Source organism: Zootermopsis nevadensis, unplaced genomic scaffold, assembly GCF_977971745.1.
Source record: "Zootermopsis nevadensis isolate Lab colony 2312 unplaced genomic scaffold, Znev_1.0 Znev_ptg000001l, whole genome shotgun sequence".
NCBI lineage: Eukaryota > Metazoa > Arthropoda > Insecta > Blattodea > Termopsidae > Zootermopsis > Zootermopsis nevadensis.
The window spans coordinates 22,208,679-22,235,467 of NW_028259133.1; the positions used below are offsets into that span (position 1 = coordinate 22,208,679).

The 26,789-nt window shown below is 42.1% G+C and overlaps 4 protein-coding genes across 5 annotated transcripts in view; 3 read left to right on the top strand and 1 right to left on the bottom strand.

Annotated features, from left to right (window-relative positions):
* The window catches only part of LOC110826462 (ras-related protein Rab-29), a 47,318-nt gene extending 33,221 nt beyond the window's left edge, over positions 1-14,097 (top strand). Inside the window, exons 6-7 of the transcript XR_015534574.1 lie at positions 12,099-12,301; positions 12,964-14,097. The gene's annotated coding sequence lies outside the window, so the exon portion shown is untranslated. The remainder of the gene's footprint in view (positions 1-12,098; positions 12,302-12,963) is intronic.
* Positions 1,033-10,896, bottom strand: FMRFa (FMRFamide related propeptide). Its single transcript, XM_087346544.1, has 2 exons — positions 10,665-10,896; positions 1,033-3,031 (listed from the first exon to the last, which is right to left on the bottom strand). Exon 2 carries the CDS (start codon positions 3,016-3,018, stop codon positions 1,645-1,647), a length of 1,374 nt encoding a protein of 457 aa, XP_087202670.1. The 5' UTR covers positions 3,019-3,031; positions 10,665-10,896; the 3' UTR covers positions 1,033-1,644.
* A 2,625-nt stretch (positions 14,098-16,722) lies between the features above and the next one.
* Elp4 (Elongator complex protein 4) lies at positions 16,723-20,178 on the top strand. Its single transcript, XM_022057109.2, has 7 exons — positions 16,723-17,063; positions 17,402-17,437; positions 17,626-17,741; positions 18,121-18,352; positions 19,017-19,288; positions 19,380-19,595; positions 20,004-20,178. The coding sequence occupies exons 1-7, from the start codon at positions 16,925-16,927 to the stop codon at positions 20,115-20,117; spliced, it is 1,125 nt and encodes a 374-aa protein (XP_021912801.1). The 5' UTR covers positions 16,723-16,924; the 3' UTR covers positions 20,118-20,178.
* Positions 20,088-25,486, top strand: LOC110826460 (CD151 antigen). Of its 2 annotated transcripts, XM_022057118.2 has the most exons (6): positions 20,190-20,267; positions 20,865-21,097; positions 21,704-21,919; positions 22,387-22,569; positions 23,020-23,235; positions 23,905-25,486. In XM_022057118.2, the coding sequence occupies exons 2-6, from the start codon at positions 21,035-21,037 to the stop codon at positions 24,085-24,087; spliced, it is 861 nt and encodes a 286-aa protein (XP_021912810.1). In that variant the 5' UTR covers positions 20,190-20,267; positions 20,865-21,034; the 3' UTR covers positions 24,088-25,486. The 2 variants fall into 2 exon arrangements, with proteins under 2 accessions (XP_021912812.1, XP_021912810.1); XM_022057120.2 differs by lacking the exon at positions 20,865-21,097 and having other exon boundaries at positions 20,088-20,225.
* Positions 25,487-26,789: the final 1,303 nt, after the last annotated feature.

Genomic DNA, 26,789 nt, shown 5'->3' on the forward strand with positions numbered 1-26,789 from the left:
AACCCGTCCACTGTACGTCACTGTAACGCCAACAAACTCCGTGGATCAATGCTCTTCTAAGAAGCTACCAGTACACTCAGCTACTTAATAAATTGCTGTTTTTATAAAAGTCGCCACCGGTCCCTATCCAGAACCTCTTGAATCAGTCTCCACACTCTACCCGAATTTCCTTAAGATCCGTTTTAATATTATACTCCTCCCACCTGCGCCTAGGCCTCCCAAGCGGTCTTCTGGGTTATGATTCCCTGTGGTTTTGCAGGCGGGAAACAGCGCTTTACATAAAAAGCGATTTTTAAGCACAGACCAGTCCTCGTCATTATTATATTTCCGGGATATTCCTGTAATATATGGGAAAATGAAATGAAACGAACACTAACATGGCGGTCCGCCAAACAGTATCGAAAAAGTGAAACGAAGTTTGTGGTCTTGTCGGCAGATAACATCATCTATGTGAATGGCTTTTGAATCACCAGACCCCTGTCCACGTTTCATTAATACTGTCCGCAATGTACCTGTGAAGTGAGTGAACGGTAAATTCTCGCGAGTAAAGTCGGGCGTGCTTTATGTCAGTCACAAAACCTGTTATAGTCTGACGTGTTCAGGTTATGTAGTGTCACCCCGTCACCTCGCCTGATCTTCTTCCAGCGACTCTGATTTCTTTGTCGTGCTTTGTGGGAATTTGCAAAGAGGCAGCAGATGTGTCCTTCTTACAGTTAACTGGAGGATGGGTTAGCATAGAGCGGGGTGAGCTCAGATCGAGCACTGACTTCAGGTCCGCTGTAGACATCAGAGCGCTGGAGCAGTAAAGATGTTACCGCCTTTGATTGAAGCGACGCGCAGTGTGGGGACTCCTTTGCCTCTTAGTAATCTTCCATTTGTAGCGAAGAACTTACCAGCTTTGTATTTGAAGCGAGTTTCTATCTCCCCCAAATGCAAACCTGAACGATAGATGATTCATTCATCATTTAATTGAAATCCACATGATTAGCAGCAGAAAATAATTACTCGTAAGAAAACCCGGATAGTGGCCCGTTTTCTATGTTTTTGGAATGTAGGTGACGATAACATTTATTGATATTCGTAAATGTACATTTTTATTTTACATACATTGCAATGGCACTAATTGTTATGTTAAATGCCTGTCTGAAGAGATGTCATAAGCTTGTAAAGTAAACGATTTATATGCTAATGATGGATCGAGAGAGAGGGAGTTGTCCAAGTTACGACTCAGTACTCGCCACTGCTTGAACGTATGGCAAAAGTCGGTATGTCCCTGCTGCGCCCCAGAACGGCAGTCACCAGCAGTGCGACGTGATCTTACAAAGTTACTCCGACTCCTTTCTGTTCTGTGCTGTTTCCTCATTAGAACCTCCGGCTTCTGTGCAAATTTTTGTGCTAATGATTTCCAGCGTTCAGCCGCGTACAGCAATGTTTAAGTGTGAAGTAATTTTGCCACTGATATACTTTACGAACAACAACATATTACACACACTTAAAAATAAATTATTTATTTTATGTTTTATATTTCTCCATGATTTTACATCGTTTAGCAATTTTATGTGTTGCATGCAAGAAACATCATCATGGACAGTACAGCAGCAATGAAGTTAATCTGTTAAATTTGCTGCACTAATACAGGGTGGTTCAGCCCAGCCGTATGTAGTGTCTCTTTTGCAACCCACCCCCCTTCCTCCCTTTCTCCGCATCCTCGTTACCTAAAGGGCCCAGAATGTAATTTGGTATTCCCGACGCGAGAGGGGAGTAGTACTGAAATGGTATCTGCGAATACTCAAAGGCCGATGCTATCTTGTCGTCGTCGCTTGCGCTGTTAGAAGTAACGACGGGACAGTCGGAGGAGTCTTCTGGGTTTTCATCGCCGCCAGAAAATGTCGCTGATCGCCTGTTTCGAGTGTGTTTGACGGTCTTGTTTTCAGTGCCCGGTGTTTGTTCGGCATCGCGTCCAGGACGTACAAAATTTTCGCGTTCGTCGCCGCCTTTCGCCCTTTTCCCCAGGCGTATAAAGTTGTTGTTGGTGGGTGGGTTGTCAGATCGGCCTGACATTTCCGAATTCTCCCATTCTCTGGCATAGTCGTTCTGTGGCCCGGATCTTCCTAAGCGAATGAAATTTCTGTCTGTCAGTTTGCCTCGTCGCATGGCGTCGTTGTTGCCTGGTGATCTACCAAGTCTTACGAAGTTATCGTCGTATGTTTGCCGACCGTATCTCGCGATCTCGCTCCTCCCTGTACCCCCTTCTTCCGGTTGTCTAAGATCATCGTCTCCATGACCTAACCGAATGAAATTGCTGGGTCGGGCTCTGCCGAAACGAATGAAGTCGCCCTCCGACTTCCCGCTACGCCCAACCCTCAAATTACTGCTGGCGGAGAATTCGTTTTCGGGGTTTACGTCCGTGTCCTCAAGTCTGAAAGTTTCGTCGTTATCATCGCTATTTTTCATTCCTCTGCCGAGCCGAATGAAATTGCCTTGTTTGTCTCGCCCAAAGCGGATGAAATTTTCCTGTTTTCCACGCCCGAATCTTATGAAATTGTCCGCTCTTGTTCGTCCAAGTCGTACGAAGTTGTCGGACCTGTCGCGACCGAACCGTATGAAGTTATCCTGTTTGCCACCCCGACCGAATCTAACAAAGTTGTCGTTCTTTCCACCACGACCGAATCTCACGAAGTTGTAATTCGGCCTTCCTCCTCGTCCAAGTCTTGGAAGGGCGGTATCTTCCACCTCCGGTAAATTTAGTCCGGATGCTGAACCGTCCGTGCTCCTTCGTCCCAGTCGAACGTAGATCCGACTGGAGCAGTGCCGATGAACTGGAGCGGGTTTGTCCTCATCTTCTTGTCTTCTCTTTGTTGTTGCTGGTGACACGTCCTCAAACTCACAGTCGTCGCCCAGTGCGCCGGCGTCGTCTGGCGTGGCGAGTTCATTGTTCTGCGGCTCGGAGATCGGGGTGTCCGTTGGGTAAGACGCAGCCACTGCGACGCATACTAGGGCCAGCATCACCCTCATCATGGCGGCAGGCAAGCTGTGGAGAGACCGGGTACAAAACTTGTTGAATGTGCTCAGATCACACTAATTAGCCATTGGAAATTTACGGCTACATTTATTTTATTCGTTAAACTATTAACATAGGGTACACATCGCTAGAATACACGACCCCAAATTTACGTACATTTAAAATTTGAACTAAATATCAACCAGAACACGGCGTAGTACAAGTGTGTCTTGGCTGACGTTTCAGAAAACAGATTAATATGTGTAATTAATTCCAGCTGTTTTCGAATCTGACTCGGTTTTTTTCCCTTTGAAGCCTACTGGTAACTATATGTACCACCTGATTTAATAACAGTCATTTACTCTGTATTTTGTGTTGGTGTGTTTCGCATGATTCTCAAAATAAATATCTACAGCGATAACCAATCGGTCTTCGTAACGGTGAAGTGCTGTGTTTTCTTTGCGGTACGGACTGAATTCTTAAATATGATTTTTACGAACTTAAATTCAAAAAGTCTGAGTCCGATTCACAGCTAATTCAAAGAAGGTGATCGCTTGAAGGGGCGTCTCATGTCTTGTCATAAAACTGACAAAAGTTCCTTCCTGCTCAAGACGAAGGGTCCACCTGAAATGAGCATTTGCTTGATTTCGATTATCGAGCGCGAAATAACTGCAAACGGAATAAACACTCTAAGAGAGAGTTTTCAAAATTAATCAAATTCCACCTGTTATTTTATTCGATTCTCACCGAAACGTTTCAGACTATTCTGTTTAATCGTCTCAAAAATCAGTAATTTTGATTTTAAAACACGCAGTTGGTTGTTATTTTGTAAAATACGTGTAATGACCCTTAACTCGTCTAAATAATATTTAGCATTTCAGTGCGTACTTAAAAAAAACTCATAAGTGCATTGCGTGGGCTGAGTGCAGAGCTGTGGTAAGCGGAATTACCACTGGCCTTTGAACCGATGAACATAAACTGCTAACAGTAACTTAAGACTTGCAAAGAAAATACACAATTTTTTTGCCGAGCATCGCTGTTTATTGAGAGGCATCCTTTTCGAATCTTCCGACAGGTATTTCTAGGTTGTTCACAGTATTTCCGGGCAAATAAATAGTACCTGGGCATATTTTACAACTGACCCCCGACCGCCCGTATCGCCGCGTAACCAGTGCGTTTGTCAACCGCCTCCACTTTCAGCGATGTCTGCTCGTGGTTGTACTCAGTACAGTCACGCCTCGTTGTCGCCCTCACTTCGGAATCAAAAATAAACGTGCTCGAAGTTTGTCCGGTTCTTTTTTGTTTTGACGTTGGTCCGATAGTTAAGACGCTAGATCAGGGAGTTGGCGGAACTTCGCGCTACGTCGTGACGCTCATTAACATGTAGATGGAGCTGTTTTCCAAACAGAATTGGCTGATCGCTTGAGAGTAACCTCCGGAAATTGAAATTATGGTAATGGTCGGCTTCCAGAGATTATAAGAACGTTAATGCCTTGTTTGCGGTGAAAATTCGGTGTCATATTTTTTGTTTAAGGTCGTATAAATTTCGCTTCTTGTTCTGTGCAGACGTTGGGTTTATTTATGTTTCTCCCTCCTCTGTGGCTCTGGAGTTCTCGAAGAACGTGGGACGCGTCATGTAGTCGAGGTTTTGGCGACCGTTTTTCGACGCTTGGATGGGGGATCAGCCCCGTCGCAAGGCCTTTGCCTCCACAAGAGGGCACAACACAGATTTTGCATTCGTAATGAATGAAGTTTATACATCGTAATTTACGCTGTTCACCGAGTATTATTTAGGTGATGAAATCAAGGACACTTGGATGGGTTGGGCATGTAGCACTGGTGGGGAATACGAGACTGAATGACAACGTTGAAGTTGCTGTTTCCGCGACAGGTCCACGTAAAAGAAGATGAATGTCGCCTCGGCATGGACCAGCGCAAGTGTCGAAGACTGAGTAGGCGACAGGTGGAGGGCAAAGATCGAACCTCAGTTGTCACGCACTTTTATCTGGAAGTTGAAGCTCGGTTAAGACGAATAAAATTTTAAAGCGTGTCAGATCGGACGAGATTAAAGGCGGATGTGCACGGAAGGAAATAAATAAGTAAACAGATGAAGTGTGTCGAGCGTTTGTAATTTCAGTAACAGAAGCTACCAAATCTGCGCGTGGCTCGTCTTTTCGTGTCGGAATCCGGAGGTCGTAGATCTCTGCAGGGAGGTCCAGCAGACGGGACAGAACGGAGACAGTTTTGAGGAAAGCGAAGAAGTTCGGATATTTGGGGACTGCGGCTAACGCGAGAATTGTGTTGACGAGGGAGTTTTAAGCGCAGATTAAATTCGTGGATTACTCGTTAGCATTGAGTTCAGTCTCCCTGTCTCTTGTGTTCAAAATACAGAGAACTGTAATGTTGTTATTTAATGCAGGTGTGTGATTTATTGACTGGATGAGCGAATATCAGCTTTCGAAGAAGGACGCATTTAATCTGTTGTGACGTTTTGCAGGTCGGTCGTCCTTCGCCGCCACGAAATGCTCTGATGTATCGCAGGGCTGGCGAACCGTATTAATATTTGAAGGTGACGCGGAAGGGGGGGGGGACTCCGGATGGTAGTGACGTGTTAATGTGGGCTGCCTTTCCCAGTGAACGGAGCGTCGCGTTAACAAAATAATGGTCGCCGGAGGTTAATTAAGGAAGTTGATATTAGTCGGGGCGAGCGATCGGGTTACGGACGTGTGTTATCTAAGGATGATGATCCTATTATACACTCTCGAGGAGAAACTTCTTGGAGTTCGCGTGTTTATCTTTTCTCTTCTCAGAATTTATAATCGCTGTTAAGATTTCGCCGCTTCTCACTCTGTAGGCTGTTGTGTTACTTTCTTGTGTGCCTCTGTGTGTAATTCCCCCCCCCCCTATTTCGTGAAAGTGTGAACTGAATTAAAAAGGTTCTGTGTGCCGTCAGTGGCGGTCTCTTGTGTGAAGGGTAATTATTCTCGTGGTTCAATAAAATAACGGGTATGTTTTGGCCAGCTGAGCGACTGTCAGCTGTTCATTCGAATTCCAGGCATCGAAGCGTGGAGTCGCAAAGTTAGATGTTTCCAAGCGTGTGGCTTGTGCATTCGAATAGCCTAGCGTCGGAAAGAATTGTCAGGTGTTGGAGGCAACTCATTTGAAACGTCGATGAGTTCGTACCAGACTACTTGACGCAACCTCCCAGATGACAGCCATCTTTATCGCATTAACTCTTATTCCGTGTCCAATAAAATGAAGTAAATCATCGCAGCCAGTTGATAGGTAAACTTCGGAGAGGAATTTCAATTGTCAGGTAGAACTGCAACGAACCAGCAACCTTCCGAAAGAAATTAGTTCCGCCGTGTAAGTCACCCCCGCGTTCATCGCCGATGTCACCACTCTCGGCTGCGTATCTGCAGCGAAAGTTCTGTCGAGGTGCTTGGATTCAGCAGGCTTGCATCAGAGTAGTTCTTCTGTGTGGGAGAATCCAAAAACTGGACCGCTCTTCTGAATCTATACAAATGCCATTCGTGACATCACGCACGTGTAGTTAGGTACCAGCCTGCCGGTTGCGTTTGCTTCCGTAGATTCTAATTAGTTTTAAACTAAATAAACCCCAAGTGTGGGAGGGTAGAGTGAAAAATTGAAAACAGATTTTCTTAAAACTAGTTACAGACTAGATATGTAGTTGTGATTTATGTGGGCTATTTTGATTCGTAAGTGCGTCCGATTTGGTTCCTCATTCGACCGCCTGAGTCGTTTCTCTTAAGAATGGGAATGTTTATTATCATCTTTGCCATACAAAATAAGCAGCGATGTCAGCCAGAGACACATAACACATTTTCATACGTCGGGAATGGGATCGAGTTTGTTTTTGTTTTTAAATAGGCCTTGTCTTCAAAGGCGGCGTTCGGGAGGAAATGTGTAGGAAGGAAGGATAATTTGGGTAAATACCTGGCGTGGCGGATGGGGCGTAATGCGAGAAAGGACGTCGTTCGCGCGCTGTTTTGTTTCCTTCCAGTAATCCGTTAGGACGATGTTGTTTTTGAAGATTTGTCAGGTCCGTTGCCTGTCCTTGGATAAATTCACGCGTAAAGCTGCTTATTTTGAACAATACTTATGTCGGCGCATGAAATTAGTGTTCAGTGGGAAATGCAATAAAAATAGCCCGTGGTTACTCCGTTAGCCTTGCGTTAAATTTTCCGACTTTTCCCTTGCTCGAACGTTTCAGAAATTCAAGTCTAAAATTTAACTCCGGCAAATGTGAAGACCGTTAGGAAGTCCTAACTAATAGCTACGTTATCGAGAAACTTGTGGTCTCTCCACTAGTCAGCCTTTTGTATGACTTGAAAGTGCATTACCGTTTTCACACCCTCATTTTTAAGATCCATTTTAATAATATACTTTCATTTACGGCAAGACATGGAAGAGGAGGGGGGACATCTGAAAGACTGAATTGACGGGCAAAAAAGAAACAGTAGGAACAAAAACATTGGGCCTTCAGAGAGGCAGAAAGGAATGTAAGAAGTGTTACCAATTTAATAAAAGATGAAAATGCAGATTCCCGTCGTATTTTGAATAGGTCGGAGAAATGCTTTTGCCATTTTTTTTGAATTAGCAAGGTGTCAGCAGTTTTAGGAAGGCTGAAATACTTATAGCTGAGCCATTAGTACCTGAGCATAGTTCTGATTTTTTATACTGCTATTGACAATTTTAAAACATGTTAAATCGTCAGGTATTGATCAGATCCCGGCAGAAGTTCTCCGCGCAGGAGGGCCGTCTTCGGTTGCCCCTATCAATGGCACGGTGTTCCAAGCGGTCTCTTCCCTTCAGATTTTGTATGGATTTATTGTCATCGTGTACGTGCTACATGTCCGTCCCATTATGCTTCGGTCTGATAATAGACCCGCAGATTGTGAAGTGCTCACTGCGTGGCTGCCGTTCCTCCTCGTCGCTTATTCTGTCCTCGGGTGAAGGCCGAAGTGGCTTCTTTGCGTCAGTGAAACAATTTACGAATTTTTGTTCAAACTTAGGTAAGGTTGGCCGTGTCGGTTGAAAGTGCGCAGACTTCCATGGACAGGCACTTCTCGTGTTCTGCAAACTTACACCATAAATGAATAATCGTCTGTGTACGTCACTCCGTTCCTTGGTAGACGGCGTGCTCCGTCTGCATCCGTTAATATTGCTGCGTGTTCAATATTTCAGTGCTCCGTATTGCTCTTATGAGCTTCGTCGGTGCCTCTGTCCGTACTACAGAGGCATCGCCGTGAATTTCTAACAACCGAATGGCGCTTCAAGTTTCGTACTTAATTCTGTCGGATTTTGAAGGAGGACAACTCATAACCGGATCCCGAACACGGAGCGTAATTTTCGACCTCCCTCTGGTTGACAAAATGAACCCTCGCTACACGACAGAAATGGGAAATTGGTGACGTTCCTGTGTTTGAGCACCGCGATATGACCGATGGCGAAGCTCCACGTTGTGGCCCTTTTAACCACAGAGGAAAGCGTCAGAGCTGTACAGTATTCGGATGAAGACACTGCCGACTGCAGAGTTGTCTGGTTGCTGTGGCCGCCCCCTCCTGCACCCCTCCCCCTAGTCGGTCTCAAAAGATTTCTCTCAATCCTTGTTGGCTATTCTGCGGAATTTAGTTCAGAACCAACTTCGGGATTTAAACGGACGCGTTATTACTGTTCGTGTGTTCGTTCTGGCACTTAACGTTCTTCAGTGACTAGTCCTTGGTTCGATTTTAACCTAGCTGGGCTGTCGACATATTTTATACACTAGAAAGGAACCGGCGTCAGGTGGTTCTGTTTTGAGGTATGAGGCTCTGGGATTTCGATTCTAGACATCTGTTTTCGGCGGTCCTCAGTGAGCTACACGGCCGTCAATCGCTCGCTCCATAATAATTACATTAACGTAAAGTGTAGGCCGAATCGAACACAGATAAACCATTTAACATCTGAATTCGTTTTCTTGCCAAAGCATTTAATGTTGAGGATAAAAAGGAAATTAACGGAAAGAAAACCACGTAAGGCGAGGCCCTGGGTGGAGCTTTCGTAAGGATTTCGTCTTTTAGAACACGAATTGGAGCTTGAAATATCAGTGCGTCGGCTCATTTATTTTGTAATTTGAGCCCAGTAAGGAAATGAGTTGCCGGTCCGTGTGTAACGCCGCTCTGAAAACCGGAGAGATAATTGTTGCAGGGTAGCGGCGTCCCAAGGGGCTTGAACACACGCACATCCTGTTGTTCGCTATTGCCATTCAATTGAATTTTAAACTCGCAAAAGAAGAAAACAGGAAGCACTTGTTGCTTCCCGCACAGCGTTAGACAGTCAGGATGTTTGTCTGGATACAGCAACAAGTAGTGACAGTCGCAGCTGTACTAATTACAAACTTGCTAATTACTTGCGTGTGAAACGGAGCTCCTCCAGACGGTGACGAAATGATGTGGTGACGCTGTTCAGTGGCTGTGAGCCGCGGGGAGCGATTAATATGAATAGCGAAAAATTATAACTCAGCATGCGCGCGGGAGATTATTGAGGGGCCAAGGCGGTGGAAGATTGGCTGTCTGCGACCCACCTGCATCCTGTAACCTCCTGAACCAAGATACTTTTTGTCCAGCCAGTAATTACTTACACGAAAAATGTCTTTTATTCTACCCCTGATTATGCCCTTTGGCTCCTCTTGATTCGGAAACATCGAATCTTTAAATATTTACGCGTTGGGGTGGGGCTGCGAAGTGTTCGACAGTTCATTCTCTGTTTGTAGTTCGCGGCCGGTCGGACGCACAGCGACCGCGATCTGTCACTGACGACGTTTCCGGAAAGTTCTTTTTGGGCTAAGGTTTTGATATTTCGGTGGTGTCAACAGGCTTCGTTCTTGCCGACAACTTTTTCACGACAAAGCACTCGTAACTAACAAACCGAGTAGTACACAGAACAGAGTCCTTGAGAATCTGATAGTCGCTCACCTGGTCTAGAACATTTCCGCCATATACTGAACCCGAAGATTAATTGCTGTGTTGACAACATCCCACTACTGGTTTCTATCCTGAGCCGGATGAATCCAATCGACGCCCTGTTTTGATAGTATGAATAGCCTTCGCGTAGGTCTCCAAAGTAGTCTCTTGCCACAATGTCTTCCGACTGAAATGTATGCATTTTAAAGGCCTGCGCGTGCTACATGTCTCACCAATCTAATTTCGATGTATGTCTTTACTGTGAAATTATTTCACAAAACCACTCGAAATGGCAATTTTTCGTGTCGCGGTCGTCTAACACGAAACGGCGGTGGTCGGGCAACATCCCACATTCCTCACTTCACTCTGCATAGGCCCAAATATTTTCCTGATTAGCCGGTCTCGATTTCATGTCGTGGTTGTAGGCTGTATTTTTTATATTCAATTCTAAATGATAATTTAGCCTATAAGAAAGTGATAAACTGTGGTACTGATAAGACCCTTATACAAAAGAATATTCAAATGGAAGAAGGGAGAACATTGATTATATATATATATATATATATATATATATATATATATATATATATATAGGCCTAGCACTGAAGTAATTGTTCGCCTGGCGCGGGCCGAGGAGGGCTTAATAAATGCTACTCTTATTGTAAATTACTTCTAGACGAATTTCTTACGTCACTTACTTTTAGTTGGTGGTATTCTTAAGAAACTCCGCGAAGTTTGTCGGTTCCTGCCCCACTTTGAAGCGAAATATTCGAAGCCCAGTTCCAGCAAGCGGGAAGTGTCGACCGCGGACTGGGGTTTAGGCGCGTTGTTCTCAGATAAGACAGCTGACAGGCTGGGGCGCTTTTCCACTTGAATTCCGCGGGGCTGCTCGTGACGGAGTACCCTGGACGCTCGCCTCTCACAACTTTATAGTACTCGTAGCTACAGCGCGCGCCGGGGACCGAGGGCGAGAGGTGAGGCCACACCGCCACAAGCAGTGTGCCTGCGCCCACGTAACGCGACGCCCATCGGATTTGTTGTACGTAATGCAAACAGCATCTTCAGATGGCGGCTATCAATCTGTCGGCGTCGTGTTATAGCTGCCATGCATCACATAGCCCTCTCCGAGAAACTGATAGTCTTACAGCCGGTCAAGAAATTAACCGTCCTTCACGGACCTCGAAGTGGACCGTGTCGTGAGCCAAATGAATCCAATCCACACACACCCCACTCCGATTTCTCTCAAATATGTTGTAATTTCATCCTTTCACAAGCGCCGAAGATTCCGAATTTCGCCACACTGCAGAAGAAAAGATGCAGAATTTTGACAGAGAACAAACATAAATTGTATTTTTAATTTTTAGGCGGTTTCGTTTTAATTTTGCGTACAGTTTTCGATTTTTAACAGGACCTAACTTTTTTTTTAAAAAAATGTTTCCTCAAACACGCTATTAAGAAGTTTTCTTATCCCTGTATTACGAGTATTATTGGAAATGGGATGTGCCGACAGATTTTAGTGGAAGTCCTCAGTGTAAAACGTTACAAATTCCGTCGAACGGTTCTCTAGTCGTTATATGCGGACGGGCATGGCAACGCTTATAGGCGAATTTTTGCAAGTTTCGAACTTTGTATCATCCCGGTATCTTGCTGAGAGGGCGATGCGATGGTGCAATTTGTCTTGGTTCTTTTTCAATGGGGTTGGGGCAACAAAAATAATGGGGTTGTTGTAAAAGTGCCTGAGCTGATGCAATATAATCCGTGTGTTGTGAGGGTAACACGAGAAGACCCGTGTCAGGCCTCGTACGCTGAATAACAGCAGCACGCGTATTGTCCTTCATAGACAGCGTTAGGCGCTGCCGTTAAAGCCAACTGATAACTCTAACACTAAAATATTAACGATAAACAGATGAAAGGGTGTGGGTTGGATTCATCTGCCTCAGAGTAAGTCCATTCCTAGGCAATTATGAACCTTCGGGTTCCTTAAAAGGCGCGTTAGCTCTTGGCGTCTTTCCATGTCCTTTCCAATTCTCACTTCTCTGTTGAAAGCTGCCTAAAATAAACCGTAAGCCAATAGAAGCCTTAATAAAGGGATTGAGATATTTTTCCATGTCCGTCTCCTTTACTACTTACAGAGACAGCAGGTTGCTTGAGATGGGTCACGACCACTTCCGCTGCATGCCTTCGTCCTAGGAGTCTCGTTAGGATTGTATAGAACCAGCGTCGCGAGGCCATACAGCAATTCCAAGACCGTCTGTAACCTGCGTGTGCGGCAACTTCTTTGGCACGGGTGTTGAGCGGGACTGCCTATGCAGGCGAGATGTGTGTGTGATGGAAGGTCGGTTAATCTTATACGCTTTGAATTGCCGTGTCTGAATGCATGATTCGTCATGTGACCTATTTCTTATGCTTTTCCTAATTGTCATTTTTGTTTTAAATGTTTATACTTTTTTTTCCCTTTACATTCGTGGTCAAGATTCGAAACCCGGGTTGGAATTCGCCGGTGCTGCTGATTTAAAAGTTGCCGTCTGTTCCGCCATGCAGTGACCCACAAAGTAGCTTTTCTAAACACGTTCCTTGTGCTGTATTACTCTGCTCGCGTGTCTCAGGACTACAGATGCACAAAACAAGACAGACAGACGCAAATCGACTGACGGTCTTATGGGATCGTGTTTAACTTCGGATAAGCCAGGGATTCTCGTAGGCTAAAGATGTCCGCGGCGCGTTATTCTTTTATCTGTGCTAATCTTCGTACACGGGAAGACATAAACAGCGGATTTTGTGCGCCGTGTTTGTAAATTTCTTTGGACGCTTTGTGCTGTTTAACGACGCTTTCTCAACTGCATGATTTATTAAGTTAAGTGCTTGTATCAGCTGACCTGGCAATTTGGGTTCTTGGACCTTGGTCTAGGTGTCAAAAATGCCTCATCCTGATGTCGAGAAGAAAATGGTACGTCAGTGGCGAATGTATGAAATGTGAATCAGAATTATTCCTTGCAGATAAGAGTCTTGCGTGGGGCTAACAACCGTGTTATTAATCCATTGGGACTGAAAAGACAGGGTGTTCCTCCAAAAACGCAGGTATGTACTACGAGACCACACGGCGTTACTACCCAGATGACCAACATCGACATCTTAAGTTCGATGTCTGTTCCGACCTAAAGACACGAGGTGTAGGAATAGGCCATAGGCGAGGTCGTTGATTGGTATGAACTGAGGAAGACCCCTGGTCTTCGCTGTGTCTTTCGGTACACCAAGCGACGCGTAGGACCGTGGACTGCATAGAGAGAGAGGCCTGGCCGTCCAGTCCTTGGAATTCGCGTCACGCGCCGAAGACATTTTTCAAGGCTTTAGAGTTGTTCTTCCAAGTGACAACAATGGTATTTACCGCATTGTCGCCAAAGACTACTCTGAATGACTGTCGTTGCCGTATTGTGTGCAGTTCGGATTATCGTGATTTATCGGCGTGTCTGTCTTTCTTATTTTTCCATTAACCGCGGCTGCGTCATAACCAGATGATGCCGTAATTCGCAGTTACGTCTCTCCGCGATTGTAGTCCTTATTTTTTTGTGCGTTCATTTAAAGAACTGGCGAACTCTCGTTTTTTACTGGAAATAAAATGTGCTGAAATAATCAACCATCTTACTCTGTGTATTATCGCGATCATTTCAATTCATCGTTCTCGCCGGGCGAAACAGAGTAAGAACTGCCTCTTGAGAGTAAAATGCATCGGAAAATCTTGCTTATTGCGGCTTTCTTCATCAACTGCTATAGACGCTTGTGTGCGTAAGATTGTCGTAACAGAGCAGCAATTTGGCTGTTTCAGGGGAGTCCAAAGTGGAATTTAAAACTGTTAACTGGAGGTAACTCGTTTGTTATTTGCAGTTTCCTGGGTCTCGTAAGAGGTCTCTGATGAGGGTCTCGTAGTAGCGATAGATTTTATGTCGTCATCTGCTCTCATGCTCCGTTTCCTTGATTCGTTCTTGCTTTCCCCCTTCTTTGTTCGTTCAATCTTCACATTCCTAACAAAACATTGTTTCTTTTCTCTCAGTTAGTGTCGGAATAAGGCAAAAATAAAATGTTTTGACGCTGTTCACAAACTGGAAAATAAAAACGGCAGTGCGGTGTTGCTAAGTGTTGGTGAATCTGTATTTAACGCACACACGTGGTTTTTGTGCCTGGGTGAAACAGCCAACCAGCGATGTAGTGAGGCCCGTTTTGTCACAGAGCATTGCGCCACATGCGGGAAATTAGCCTGCAGGTTTTTGCGCCATCCGACCCCGTGTACTTCGGATTCGAGGCACACGTCATCGTGCCTCGACAAAACACGTCGCTCTCCGTGGGCTGTCGGACTGACTTCCTTCCTTCCTTCAAACTCTGTCCGCGTCTGAAGTTGCCTGACGGGTCGGGTCTAGACAGGAGACGAACATGTGAGGACATGGGAAACAAAAACGGTAGCCATTTGTAAATTTGTAATTTTAAGACCCCGTATAAAAATTTGCAGCTAGCCGAAGTGAAGCCAAGGCACTCTTCGGCTATAAGAAGTAGGTACCTACAGAAATTACTCCTTTATCTGAATCGCTGGCACTGTTTTTCAGACGTATTTTTGAGCGTGTAGTGGCTGTTTCTCCTTTAAATGTATAATACGTTAAGACCTATTTCATGTTTGTAATTACGCTGATGAAATATCTTTGACCGAACTTCAGGGTACATCATTTTACATAACTGAAGAGTTGGACGCAGCAGTGGGCTCGGGTTAGCTCACTGCTGCGTCCAAGTCTTTGTTAAAACTGTCAGAAACTGAAATTAATTTGAACGTGGTTTTCCAGACGGTCCACCTGCGTGCTTTAGTCCACTCGTGCTCCGAACAGCAACATGGAGGTTCTTCGCAAAAGTAATGAGGCATATTTTCCTCCATATTTTGCCTAGCATTGGTTCATTTTTCAGGTATAACTTCAAAGTTTCGCACCGTCGCCATGTAGATTCTTTTGATAATATGCCCCCTCCCCCAGCCGTTAGTAGTGTTTCGTCATGGAATTGGTCAGTCGTGTTTTGTTGGAAAAACAACTGTCACAAAAATTAATATTTTTGAAAAGCTCTTACATTAATGGCACTATTGGCGTTCCTACTTCAAAGGCCGTCATGTTGGTATTTAAAAAGATGACGTCAGAGTACTTTAACACGTTTCATTACAGCCGTCCGGTTTATGAAAAATAATTACAAAAGCTAATTAATTGGTGTGAAACAGAAATGTTTAAAATTTCTTTAACAAACGCTGTCATTAGGACGCCTACTTAAGAATAATTTCGATATTTTCCCTCGGCCAATGCTCTTCCTCAGATTTGTCGAGTAAAATATCGTCGGCTTTTCTAGTTTCTTTCACTGATCTTCTGAAGCACTAAATAAATCCACTCTTAGAGCGAGATGTGTCATTAAGAGCATGAAAATGTGTGATGGAATTCTGTAAAAAAATATCTTCGAAGCTGAAACGAAATTCCACCTGGCCAGCTTCTGTAACATTAACTCAACGAGCAGGACGAAATGTGCCCTGTAGGATCCCGTAGTTCGACCAAACGTGGGCCAAACAAATTCTGTTGGGCCCACCCCAACCGATGTCTTCATGTCGTGGCGCTTAAAGGCAGGGTGACGTCGAGTAGCATATTTTTCATAATTGCTGTCCACAAGTTTAAACATTTTCAGGTATATTAGATGTAATTGTGGGTGTCGCAAAGCAGAACACTCATTTATCCTTTGACCAGAAAATTAATAATGCCCGAGAGTGTTTCTCCATTACATTTTGCTGTGTGATGTAGTGGCGTCTGGAAGTGTTCATTACTTAATCATGGAGGTGTCAGAATTACGGCTTAGTATATGACGTAAGCTCAAATTGCTAGCTGAAAATGAGGACTGAAATGCAACAACACATCAATACTTAACAGAGCGGGGGAGGACATTACCCCCTCATATCTGCAGTTTCTTGTTACAAAGAATGACCCTAACCGGGCATTTGTGTCTGTTGCATGACAAATGTGAACCGCGACACCATGTAATTTGTAACAGAATTCACCGTCCCTTGAAGCTGATCTCTTAAACGCTTGTTTGGTGTTTTAAAAATAATAACAACAAGAAAATTCGTTGTAGGAGTCTAATATCAAATTCTCAAATAACACTAGCTTTCATTAATGTCAAGCCAGCGGAATCTTGCAATACTGCGGTAATCTCGGATATTTTTAATTGATACCGTAATAATCAATTATTAACTTTGTACATGAAGTTTGAAAGCATTCCACTGGCTACGTAGGATTTAAGGTTTTCAGGGCGGTGAATCTGAAGACGGCTGTGTTCTGGGTTGTTGCACGGTGTAGTCTGGTAGAAGATTACCCGACGTTTCCTTGCTGCCTCCATCGTCGCCCTGATAATGGAGGTAGCAAGCACCTCTGAAACGTCATCTTCATGCTCGCTGGCTGTTATTCTGCTCCATTAATAGAAAGTAAGTTGAGGCTCATAAATAACACGCCTTTGAATATATACGAGCAGTGGGCTACGTAGTGAAGTCAGGGACTGTGCGATGGGACACGATGTTGCTTGGATGGAGGAATTGTATTGGGGAAATCGCTTGGAACTTGGACTTTATGTTACAGGTCAGCCCTTGGGAAACGTGAACGATTGGGAGGCTGGTGGTCCAGGGACATAGCGGGATTTCGTAGGGCCTCGGTATGCATCATTGTATCATGTGTTTCCGTGGCAATACTTTGACACTGAATTGTTTGGCGCGTGCTGCGCTCTAGAAGATTATATTTAACTACTTCGTCGATTTCTAGCGCGTTCGGACAGGCAGAGTTGAAACATTCACTCAAGAGGTAACGAAAGCGGTGAGATTGTTGGTGATGTTTGGTTATGTTAGGTGCATGATTTCAGTATTGAAGAGACCTGGAAATTGCTGCTAAATATTTAATTCAGGATGAATATGGCCGTACAGCAAACGAGTTTTCAGAAGAAGTCCAAAAGCAGAGTTCCGTATATCCCCGGTTCAAAACAGTCTATTCAGAATGCCCAGCTCTTGGTTTCTTCAGGTGTTCCTTCCTTTGATCATGCGATAGGTAACGATTTTATTACATCATATCGCACTGTATAATTATGTGTCTGCTATATGAAAGTAAATTTTAATTTATCTTTTCTGCGATTTTTGCTACGTTCTGTGTTAACCTAACCTAAGTATTAAATTTTGTTAATTGATGTCAGCCACTGTTTTGTGTTATTAGAAGGTAACGTGATATTTTTATCTGTGACAGTTGCGTATTTTAGATTTAATTTCGTGTATGTTTCTAATTATAGTAGCAGCAACTTCATCATTAATCAAGGAAAACAAAAAAATGTTAATTCTCAGGAATATCTGTATTTACCACTGATACTTACCAGACTTTTATTTGTTTCACAGGTGGAGGTATTCCTGTTGGAACAGTAGTGTTGATTGGTAGGTACCAAAATGATAAATAGGGCAGATAACCAGTTTTTGCTTTCTTATGCAATATGTGGCCATGTTGTCCTATTGTCCTAAAGTAGTATGAAGCTTATATGTTGTTAATGAATTTAATGTTATATCTCATTTACACTAAGACATACATGCAATTGTATATGTATTTTCCTCCATCATATTTTCAGAGGAAGACAAGTATGGAACCTATGCAAAACTACTTCTAAAATACTTCCTAGCAGAGGGAATAGTGTCTGGTCATTCTCTCATTGTTGCAAGTCAAGATTCGGACTGTGAAAACCTGGTAAGTTATGTTATTTGAATTCTGTATTTCTGCATTTGCCATATATCTGCATACAAAGAAATGTTTTGTATTCTTTTACATAATATGACAGTTACTATTATTGCAAACAATTTTATTGTGTAGCTCATGTGTTCCTATCTTATTTATTGGCATTCACCTACCATGTTTATTACATTTGTTTTATATTCCACATTCTTGTTGAAATGATCATCATGAATTCTGATATTTTGTTTGATTATCCAGTGTCATTTTTGTTGTCCCAACTCTTGTCATCTCATTGACCAATAACAGAATTCCATGCGATTTACAAGAATAGCGACAGCTTACGTTTCATCTTGCGTTATAGAATAATGAAAAGAATTCATGTTAATGGTGCTAGGTTCGTGAACTGCCAGCACCAGTGCAGCTTGATGATTCTGTTCGTACCAGTGACTCTGATGACAAGATGACTATCGCTTGGCGATATCAGAACATGCGAGTGGTCCAGTCATCCCCAACCAGCACCAGTTTTGGGCACAATTATGATTTAACAAAGTCTCTAGATGCTGAAATTTTGAAGGCAGCAGATGTTTGCTACTGGACTGGATGCACAGGATATGGACAGAGTGAAAGTAAGATGAATTTTTGTGGCTATTATTGTGGTCAGTTCCTTTCTGAAAGAGATTGGAGATTGGAGATCGGGGTTTTCTTCTGCTGCATATAAAGTAATCATGGAGGAACATGTTATTTTAAATTTACTAAATCTGATAAGTGAATGAACAGTGGCGTACTTCATTTTAGAAGTAATTAAATTCATTACAGAAGGTTAATTTAATTTCTCTGTGAGATTTGAGGTTCTTGAGCGAAAATGTGGACTGTGAACTTTTGGGTTCTGACGCAATGTATTATTATAGGTGGTTAGTAACCACCTATTTGACTAGACAGCTTGTCACGCCAGAAGACCATAATTAATAATTTCTGTACATTCACAAGTACCTATCGCAGAGAATGCGACAAGTATCCGATTTTAAGGAAGTTCAGTGGTGTTGTCAAAATGATATACTTTTCTTATGCTCTCATTTCATGTGGTTGCTTAGAGATGGATAAGATAAATGCAGTGACACTTTTCATAAACAGTAGACAAATGAATGTCGCAGTCAGATCATTCTGTTACATGATGCTATTCAATTTGATCTATTGAAAGTGGCATTTGAAAAATCATAGGTAAAAATATAAAAGGGTTGGATTTGAGCCTGCTTTATGTTCATGCAATTGAAACTTATTGTTTTAATGCAGGTAGGTTTACAAATCCTGCCTATTATGATCTGCTCTGCACAATACACAATAAAATTGAAGAGGGGCAGTTTGGAGTTGCAGCAAGTCCTGAGAAGCGGAATATTCTTCGCACAGCTGTGCATTCCGTAGGATCTCCCCTGTGGACAGAAGAAACACATGTCTCATCATATCAACAGAAGTCAGACCTCGCATTATTCTTTTATTGCCTTCGTTCTCTCATCCGATCCGCTTATGCCGTTTGCGTGCTTACGTTGCCGTCACACCTGTTTCAGGTACGGCGCAGTATTAATTTTCACATTACCGCCTGTTAATGGAGTCGCTGCTGACACTAATACTTGTCCCATGGTTGCTTTATGTTGACAGGAAACATCAATCATAAAGAGATTGGAACATTTATGTGATGCTTCAGTGAGACTGGAGTCATTTGCAGGTTCAGAGAAGGAGACCAACCCAGTTTATAAGGATTATCATGGTCTCTTCCACATAAATCAGCTCCCTGCCATCAACACGTTGATGTCCCACGTTCCAGAGAGTTTTGATCTCGCTTTCAAGTTACGACGAAAAAGGTTTCTCATAGAGGTGAGGAACTTAAATTCCTTGATTATGTTAAACAGCTAAGTAATGCATATCCAGTTTTTTATTAATTGATGCAGCCTTACACTTGTCTCGCCTCTTTGTTTTATTTACTGTACGTTCTCTTTTTTTCTTTTTCCCTGTATTGTAGATTTTGTGGCCTCACATTTTTGGTTTCTGAAGTAATGAGTCTCAGTGCTAGTGGTAATGTTTCTTGTTGATTAGTGATTTTGGCGTATAACTTGCGTGTGGAGCAGGCAGGATAAAACAACAAATCTGGTCATTTATAACCTTCCTAATTCTTATACATTACTTTCCTTGTATTCCTGTACCTCTTGTTTTAGTTTCTGTAGTATATTGTTCAAGTCTGTAAAATGAATGTTCGCTTGTAAGTTGGCTTGGGTTTCATTGCAGAAACTTCATTTACCGCCAGAACTTCAGGAGACAACACAGCGAGAACAGGATGATCTGCCTTCTCTTGCATCTGGTATTTGTGGAGTGCAGACAAGGAGTATTCTTGACTTTTGAGTCCACTCTGTAAAATAATGTTCGTGGAACTTGGAATACATAAATTCAAAGTGCATTTTAATCAATATTCACATTATTCTGAGAATGGTGGAGACATTGGAAGTGCAAGTAAGAAACATGTTGGGAAGATGCACAATGCATTTGAGATAGGTGTGTAAAATAGGTCACTTAGTTTTTTAACGTGACGGCCGTAAAATATAAAATTAGTAATTAAATCTGGAATTGCATGTCTGTGCATTTGGTAAAGTTTTTTAGTTCCTGTAGTGACTTGGTTTTGGCATTCTGTCATAACATTGCATTACTCATTTTATGTCTCAACCCCATCCAAGTACAGCTCAGGCCTCGAGTTAATGCAACATGCCGTTAATGATGCGTGTTCAGATTTTTTGAGGTTCTGTTTCATCTTGTGAAGTGGTTTCTGTGGAGGGTGCAGAGTACAGTTCAGTGCATTTCATGAGCCAGAATTTGATATCGTACAGTGCTAATTATGGCTATAATTTTATGTTCGATTCTGTACGCATTTTGAGATTTACTTCATGCTGTGGTTCAGCCAGTTTCTGTAACATCATGGTCGTCAGAGTCAGCTGGGTGGGTCACTAACAGTAATTGTGATGCAGTGAGTAGGTGGAAGGCAGTCCACCTGTGCACTGAACTGCATCTCCTGCTGCTTTTGATCTAATTCCACTCCACCACATGGGAGTTTCCTTCCTGTTTGTCTCCCCCTCTTTATGTCCTTCCTCTCCGTAGGCTGACCATCACGCTGTCCCCAGGCATATTTATTTCTCCCCCTCCAGTGCACCTGTATTATCAGTGATGCAATTCCAGCAAAGTCTGTGAGCTTGGATCATCAGCTTTACTCCGGAGTGATACAAGGAAGACAGCAGTGTGATAAAACAATGTAGTAGGACGTGTTCATTATGAAGACAACAGAATTAAATGTAGGAAAAGCAGTTCTTGTTTGCTGTAACCTTGTTTTTCTGGTAAGTAGTGTTACTGCCGATTGATCTCATTTTAAACTGCTCTCTGAGACAGAGCTCTATAGCCCCGGAAGGAATCTTAACAATTAAAAAAAAGCAAAGGGAAAATATTAACAAAAGAAGGAAAGCTAAGTAAGATTTACATTGATAAACGTAGAAAAACTTATTTAACAAGAACAGAAGGGAGAAAGAAGCAGACGAACATTTGCAAGGGTGGGGGTTGGACGTAGAAAGTTGACTGACTAAGAGCAGCGAAGTAAAGAAGTAAAATATCAGATTAGATAATGCGCTCCGAAAGGAGCGCATTGCTCTAGTATAAAAAATATTTTAAATGATTGTATTCTTTAATGAGTTCTGTATTTTATGTGCTTTGTTTCATGTTTTACTTGCGTGGACAGAGATTAAATTCTTGTTCAAACCTTAATGTAGACCTTCAGTCCAAATTTCATTGATGACTGAGCAAGCAGACGGACAGACATCACTGCTCCATTACATATTTATTTTGTGCTTTTTGTGGAAGGATCACACACAAAACTTTGTGTGATGTGTTTCTTTGTATAGATTTATGCCTTAAGTTGCTATAAAATTGAATTCCTTGTGCATTTGCAGCTGTCTGGTCTCGCTCTAGTAGTGCTGGGAGCGGTTCTGCTGACTGACGTCCCCCGTGTCCTGCTGTCCCGTCTGCTGGGCTCTCACCACGTGCCAGCTCACCCACTGTTCTACTACACAGCTCTTGGACTGATGGGCACGGGTCTGCTGATCTGTGCTACTGGTGTTCTTGGTTTCTGGGCCACTTGTCTTCATAGCCACTGTCTTCTTGCTTTGGTAAGATTAAATTTGTAGCTTTTAGAAGTGACACTGAACTGCTTTGGTGCTATGCTTTTATGTGAGTAATTGTAACCCTTTACATGCTGAGTTTTATTTAGAAGTACTTCTTAATTTATTTATTTATACACACACATGCATTTGTGTTGATAAAATACCATATTCATTATTAACATACGAACTTCTGTTTTTTCAGAAGTAGTATCACATCAGTTGACACAGCATGACTTTCATTATGCTGCATGTCCCAGAGGGCATGAAATATTACATAAAAGAACAAGCAATGTGTTATGGCCTGAGATTCATAGTCCAGTTGTATTATAATTACTAATGCGTGTGATAACCCACACGATGATTGTCGAACAGCACTCCTCAAAGGCACGTGGTTGGCTGAATATGTGTTAAGATGGGAAATTTTGAATATGCAGTAAGGTCCCAGGCACTGTGAGTCCCGTTATCTGTTGCAGTTTCTGTTTTTCTTGGTCGTGCTGCTGCTTGCTGAGAGCTCTTTGGGAGTGCTGGCGGTTGTCTGCCCTGAGTATCTGGGAGCCACTGTTAGCGTGAAACAGCTGACGCAGTCGCTTCAGAGAACGTACGGTGTTCCAGGGAAGGAGCAGTTCACTGCTGCCGTTGATCTTGCACAGACAATTGTAAGAACCACTTTGAAATGAATTGCGGTTGATTCTTCCCTCTGAAACTAGTGGTCTTTATCATTAGTTTTTGGGTAATTCTTTCATGGTATTGATGCACATTTTGTTTCTTGGTGTCACATCTCAAACCATAATTCTATGTATATTCTTTTCGTCCCTTTACTAAGCCCATCATAGCCTCTTATATTTCACTATCCTACCAACACCGGTTGACCTGTATAAATCGTTGTGTTCCTAGTTATGTAATTTCTCAAATTGGTTGGTTGCTTGCTCCATCATTTCTAGGTCCCATTATTTTCCTGTGCACTTCATTTTCAGGCATTTGTTTATGTTCTACCCTCTCACAGTTTCATGTTTCTCTGTTCATAGTTATTACTTAATAGAACGACGGTTGATCCTCTGTAGATGGTCCAGTAGCTTTGCTCACAACAGTCCCATTACTGTCTGTAGTTTCAGTGTTGCGGGATCATCGGAGCAATAGACTATGATGTGTCATGGTGGCGACTGAGGGAGCTTGGGCAGCCTGACTTATTTTTACCACGATCATGCTGCCTACTCATTAATCCGCCCAGTGACTCTAAAGCATTTCTAGATCCGCATCCCCTGAATATGTCAGCATGCCAGTCTCTTGATCAGGGCCTGTATCGGATGGCACGCCATACGGAGGTGAGTTCAGCGTTCTACAAAGCATCTAAAGTTCCACATGTAACATGCAGTAATTTTTAAATTTAGGAACCACAGTTTTATTCCCATACAGTAATATCAGCACTTGCATTAATGATCTCAGCAGAATATGTAACTAATGATTAATGGTCCATTATCAAAGGCTTAAGCAGACAGCTTACCTAATTTTATATTGATCTGATTGGTATTGTAGAGTTGTCTGAGAAATCCATTTATCAGATTAACCTAGACAAAAGAAAGTGCTAGTTTTCTTACATTGTTCTCAAAACACATACTTTTGCATTTTGTGTATACTTTGAGGCGGAAATATAGTGTGCGACCACATTAATTTGTATACTGAGCGAAGTAGGCTAGTCATGTGGTTTGTGTATGATTTCACATACTCCATTATGTGTATGAGAGATGATTTTAGATTCACTCCGACAGAAGTGTTCTGGTATCCCACAAAAAAGGAATGAGAATATGCAGTGCAGTATTATTGTTGCTGATACATAGCGAATGTCATCAGTTTGAGGTTAAGTGCTTTCTTATCTGAACTGAGCTATTCATTTTGTTTTTCATCTGCCTATTTGTCTCCTCCTAGTTCAGTTCTTTACATCCAGTATTTTAAATAATTTGAACTTGGTAATTTGGTTTTCTTTTTAACTATAGGGATGTTTTGCGCAGTTGGAGATGTGGTTTAGATACCACACGACCCTGTTTCTTGCCATTGGATCTGGTCTTGTGCTGGTAGAATTGTCTGTGCTACTGAGTGCAATCTTCTTATGCTCGAAACTTCCGAAATACCGGCGTTACACTTCAGAGTCACGTGACCCTGGATTGAAGTCAACATGAAGGTGGCTTTTGCCAGAGTGTGGATCGGAGTGGCAGGTTAGAACGGAGGGTGTAAGGGACCAGCAGAGAGTGCATAACAGAAACACGTCAGACTATAGTTCTGGGATGTACCGTGATGTAGGTGCTTGCATAAATTCAAGTGAAAGAAATAGTGCAGGTAAAGGGAGATTTGCAAATGCCATTCCACTAAGGACAGATACTTGCAGTTCAAGCTTCAGGACAGAACCAGGAAGAGCAATGACTCAGACTCTTGCAGGAACTGTTTGTCGAAGCCCGTTCAGTCGAAGTGGTACGTATACACTCAGATGCAATCTGAATCCTTTGGCACTGGATGCTGACGTGTTAAATAAACGGAAGTGTATCTATGAGAAGAACATATCCACACATCCTGGCACAGCCAAGTCTGCATCTTTGCAGAGCAGATTCAGTGCTGTTGAGGAACATCCTGAAGTAGGCGAGGGATCGGACAGTATGAATAGCATGATGTGGTGAGTAACGCTGTCATCCGCCTGGTGCCCTTGGCACACAGCAGATCAAGAAATCGTACAGACTATGAATGGAAAAATATAGTAGTATGTAATTATTTCATATATTTGTGGTACAGTGTACAAGCTTCTGCTATTATTTTTATTTATGCACATAAACTATTGTAGTGATTTTTATACTTTCCAGTTTGCCAAACACATTACACAGTGTATGTAGAGACACATACTTAATAATGGTCTTGCAGGCAAGGGAGTGAGGTATAAAGGTCTCAGCTGTTGGCCATAGCACAGTTGGAAGAAGGATCAATATAGTAAACTGTCTGTATTTACACTTTCATGTTTTCAGAGTAACAAAAATCATATAAATGCACACTCAGAAGTCACAGTTGATGTTATTTTGTACCTCTTTTCAATATAACTTAATTTTCTTGGTGAAATTGATTTTCAAGTAGTGTTTCCCACACTACTTGATTCTAGAAGAACGTGAGAAGTATAATATATTACGCATTATGGAATTCATAAGAACTTTAGTGCCTGTTACAAATCTGGTTGTATCATGTCAATGAAGAAGTTATCGGTTCCTTGCTTCTAGCATACCACCTACCGGTACCTCCACAGTAGCCAGCTGTGTACTGGTTTGTGGAGTTGTTCATCTATTTAAATCACCTTGCACACAAATCTTGTGTCAGCTTTTAATAAAGCTACAAGCTGTGTGATTCTAGGTGGATATCATCATTTTAAAGGAACATCACATCAGTCTTCAGGGTTAAGAATGGAGGTCATTAGTTCCTTCAAAATGGCAGTAGCTGAGAAGACCACAACACTGATTTTAACCATGTTAAATGTAATCCATTGTAACTCAAAATAAATAATGGGATAATATTTTCAAACAAATAAAATGTTAAGAAAATAAATTATGTTCATCTATTAATGTTTTTAAAGATTAGTGTTTTTTTCAGGTTTAATGATTTTTTATTGCAGGTGCAGTGAAAATTGGGTTGTGCTCTCAGCATCTTTTTCCAGCAAGTATTGGGTCCTGTTGGGCTGTTTTATTGCAAATTCCTTCCCACCTAAAAGTACAGTGTTATTACCCAGAAGACCAACATCAACAAAATCCTTCCATCTCCATTGGATGCCCTTGTATTCTTGATTAATATTTTTAAATATTTCTTGGCATTCTGTCTGAAGTAAGTCTTTAGGTGTATTCTTTTCTATTATTTTTAGTGATGTATAAAATGTGTTGTGAACCATGTAAATGCATAATTGTTTTCATTCCTTTTATGTTCTCAAAGGGTGTAACCTACTGTCTACTTCTAAAAATGTAATTCAGCTGATGTTACTTGGTGTTGTGTTTTGTGTGATGCATAACATGATGCAAGTTTACTGCATCCCAGTTTAAAATTCCTGAATGGAATATTCCAAATGAGGTTATGGTATGCCCTGCCAAGATGAAGTCAAAAACCATTTCTATTTTGGTAGGTGCTATTTTCCTTATATATATGTATGTATGTGTATATATATATAAATTTTCTGAATGTCAGGAATCAGTTTCTTTAGAAATCATTTAGTTTGGTAGACCATTAGAAATTATTCCAGATATTTTTATCCACATGTCCAAGAAATGAGGTTAGAAAACACTGATTGAATCGTCATAGCTAACATGTCTTATTCTTACATAGATTCTTCTCAAAACAAGTCGTCGTCATCATGGTGCAGAATATTTTCTCACGCATTGTTGTGGTTGAGTGTAACCATTCGTGCTTTGTAGTTGGAAGGTCCTGAGCTCGGTTCACAGTCTAGAATCTGCCTATCTTTAGGTTTTCTTGTAGCTTTCTCAGTCCTTCAAATCAAGAGAAGAAATGAAACCTTGAAGCTGACCATGCTTCAAGTCTGTCATTCACAAGCATCTTCCCATTGGCACTGTATTCAGTGCAGTTTAGATAATTAAAATATTTTTTAAAGATATGGAGTACAGTTACATAATTCATATAGTAAGTAAGAGGGTTTAACCCCCAAAAATTGACTTCTTTTTCTTGATATTTACAAAATTCAAACCTACATATTTTGCATAATTTTGAGACTTGGTGTCAGTAAATGTGAATAGTCGTATGGTTTAATGTGTTTTGACTAATCTTCATAATAATGTCAGAAATAGTATTGATGTAGAATATAAATGCTATGCAACAGAAAAGTATCAAAACGTTGATTTCAATCTGA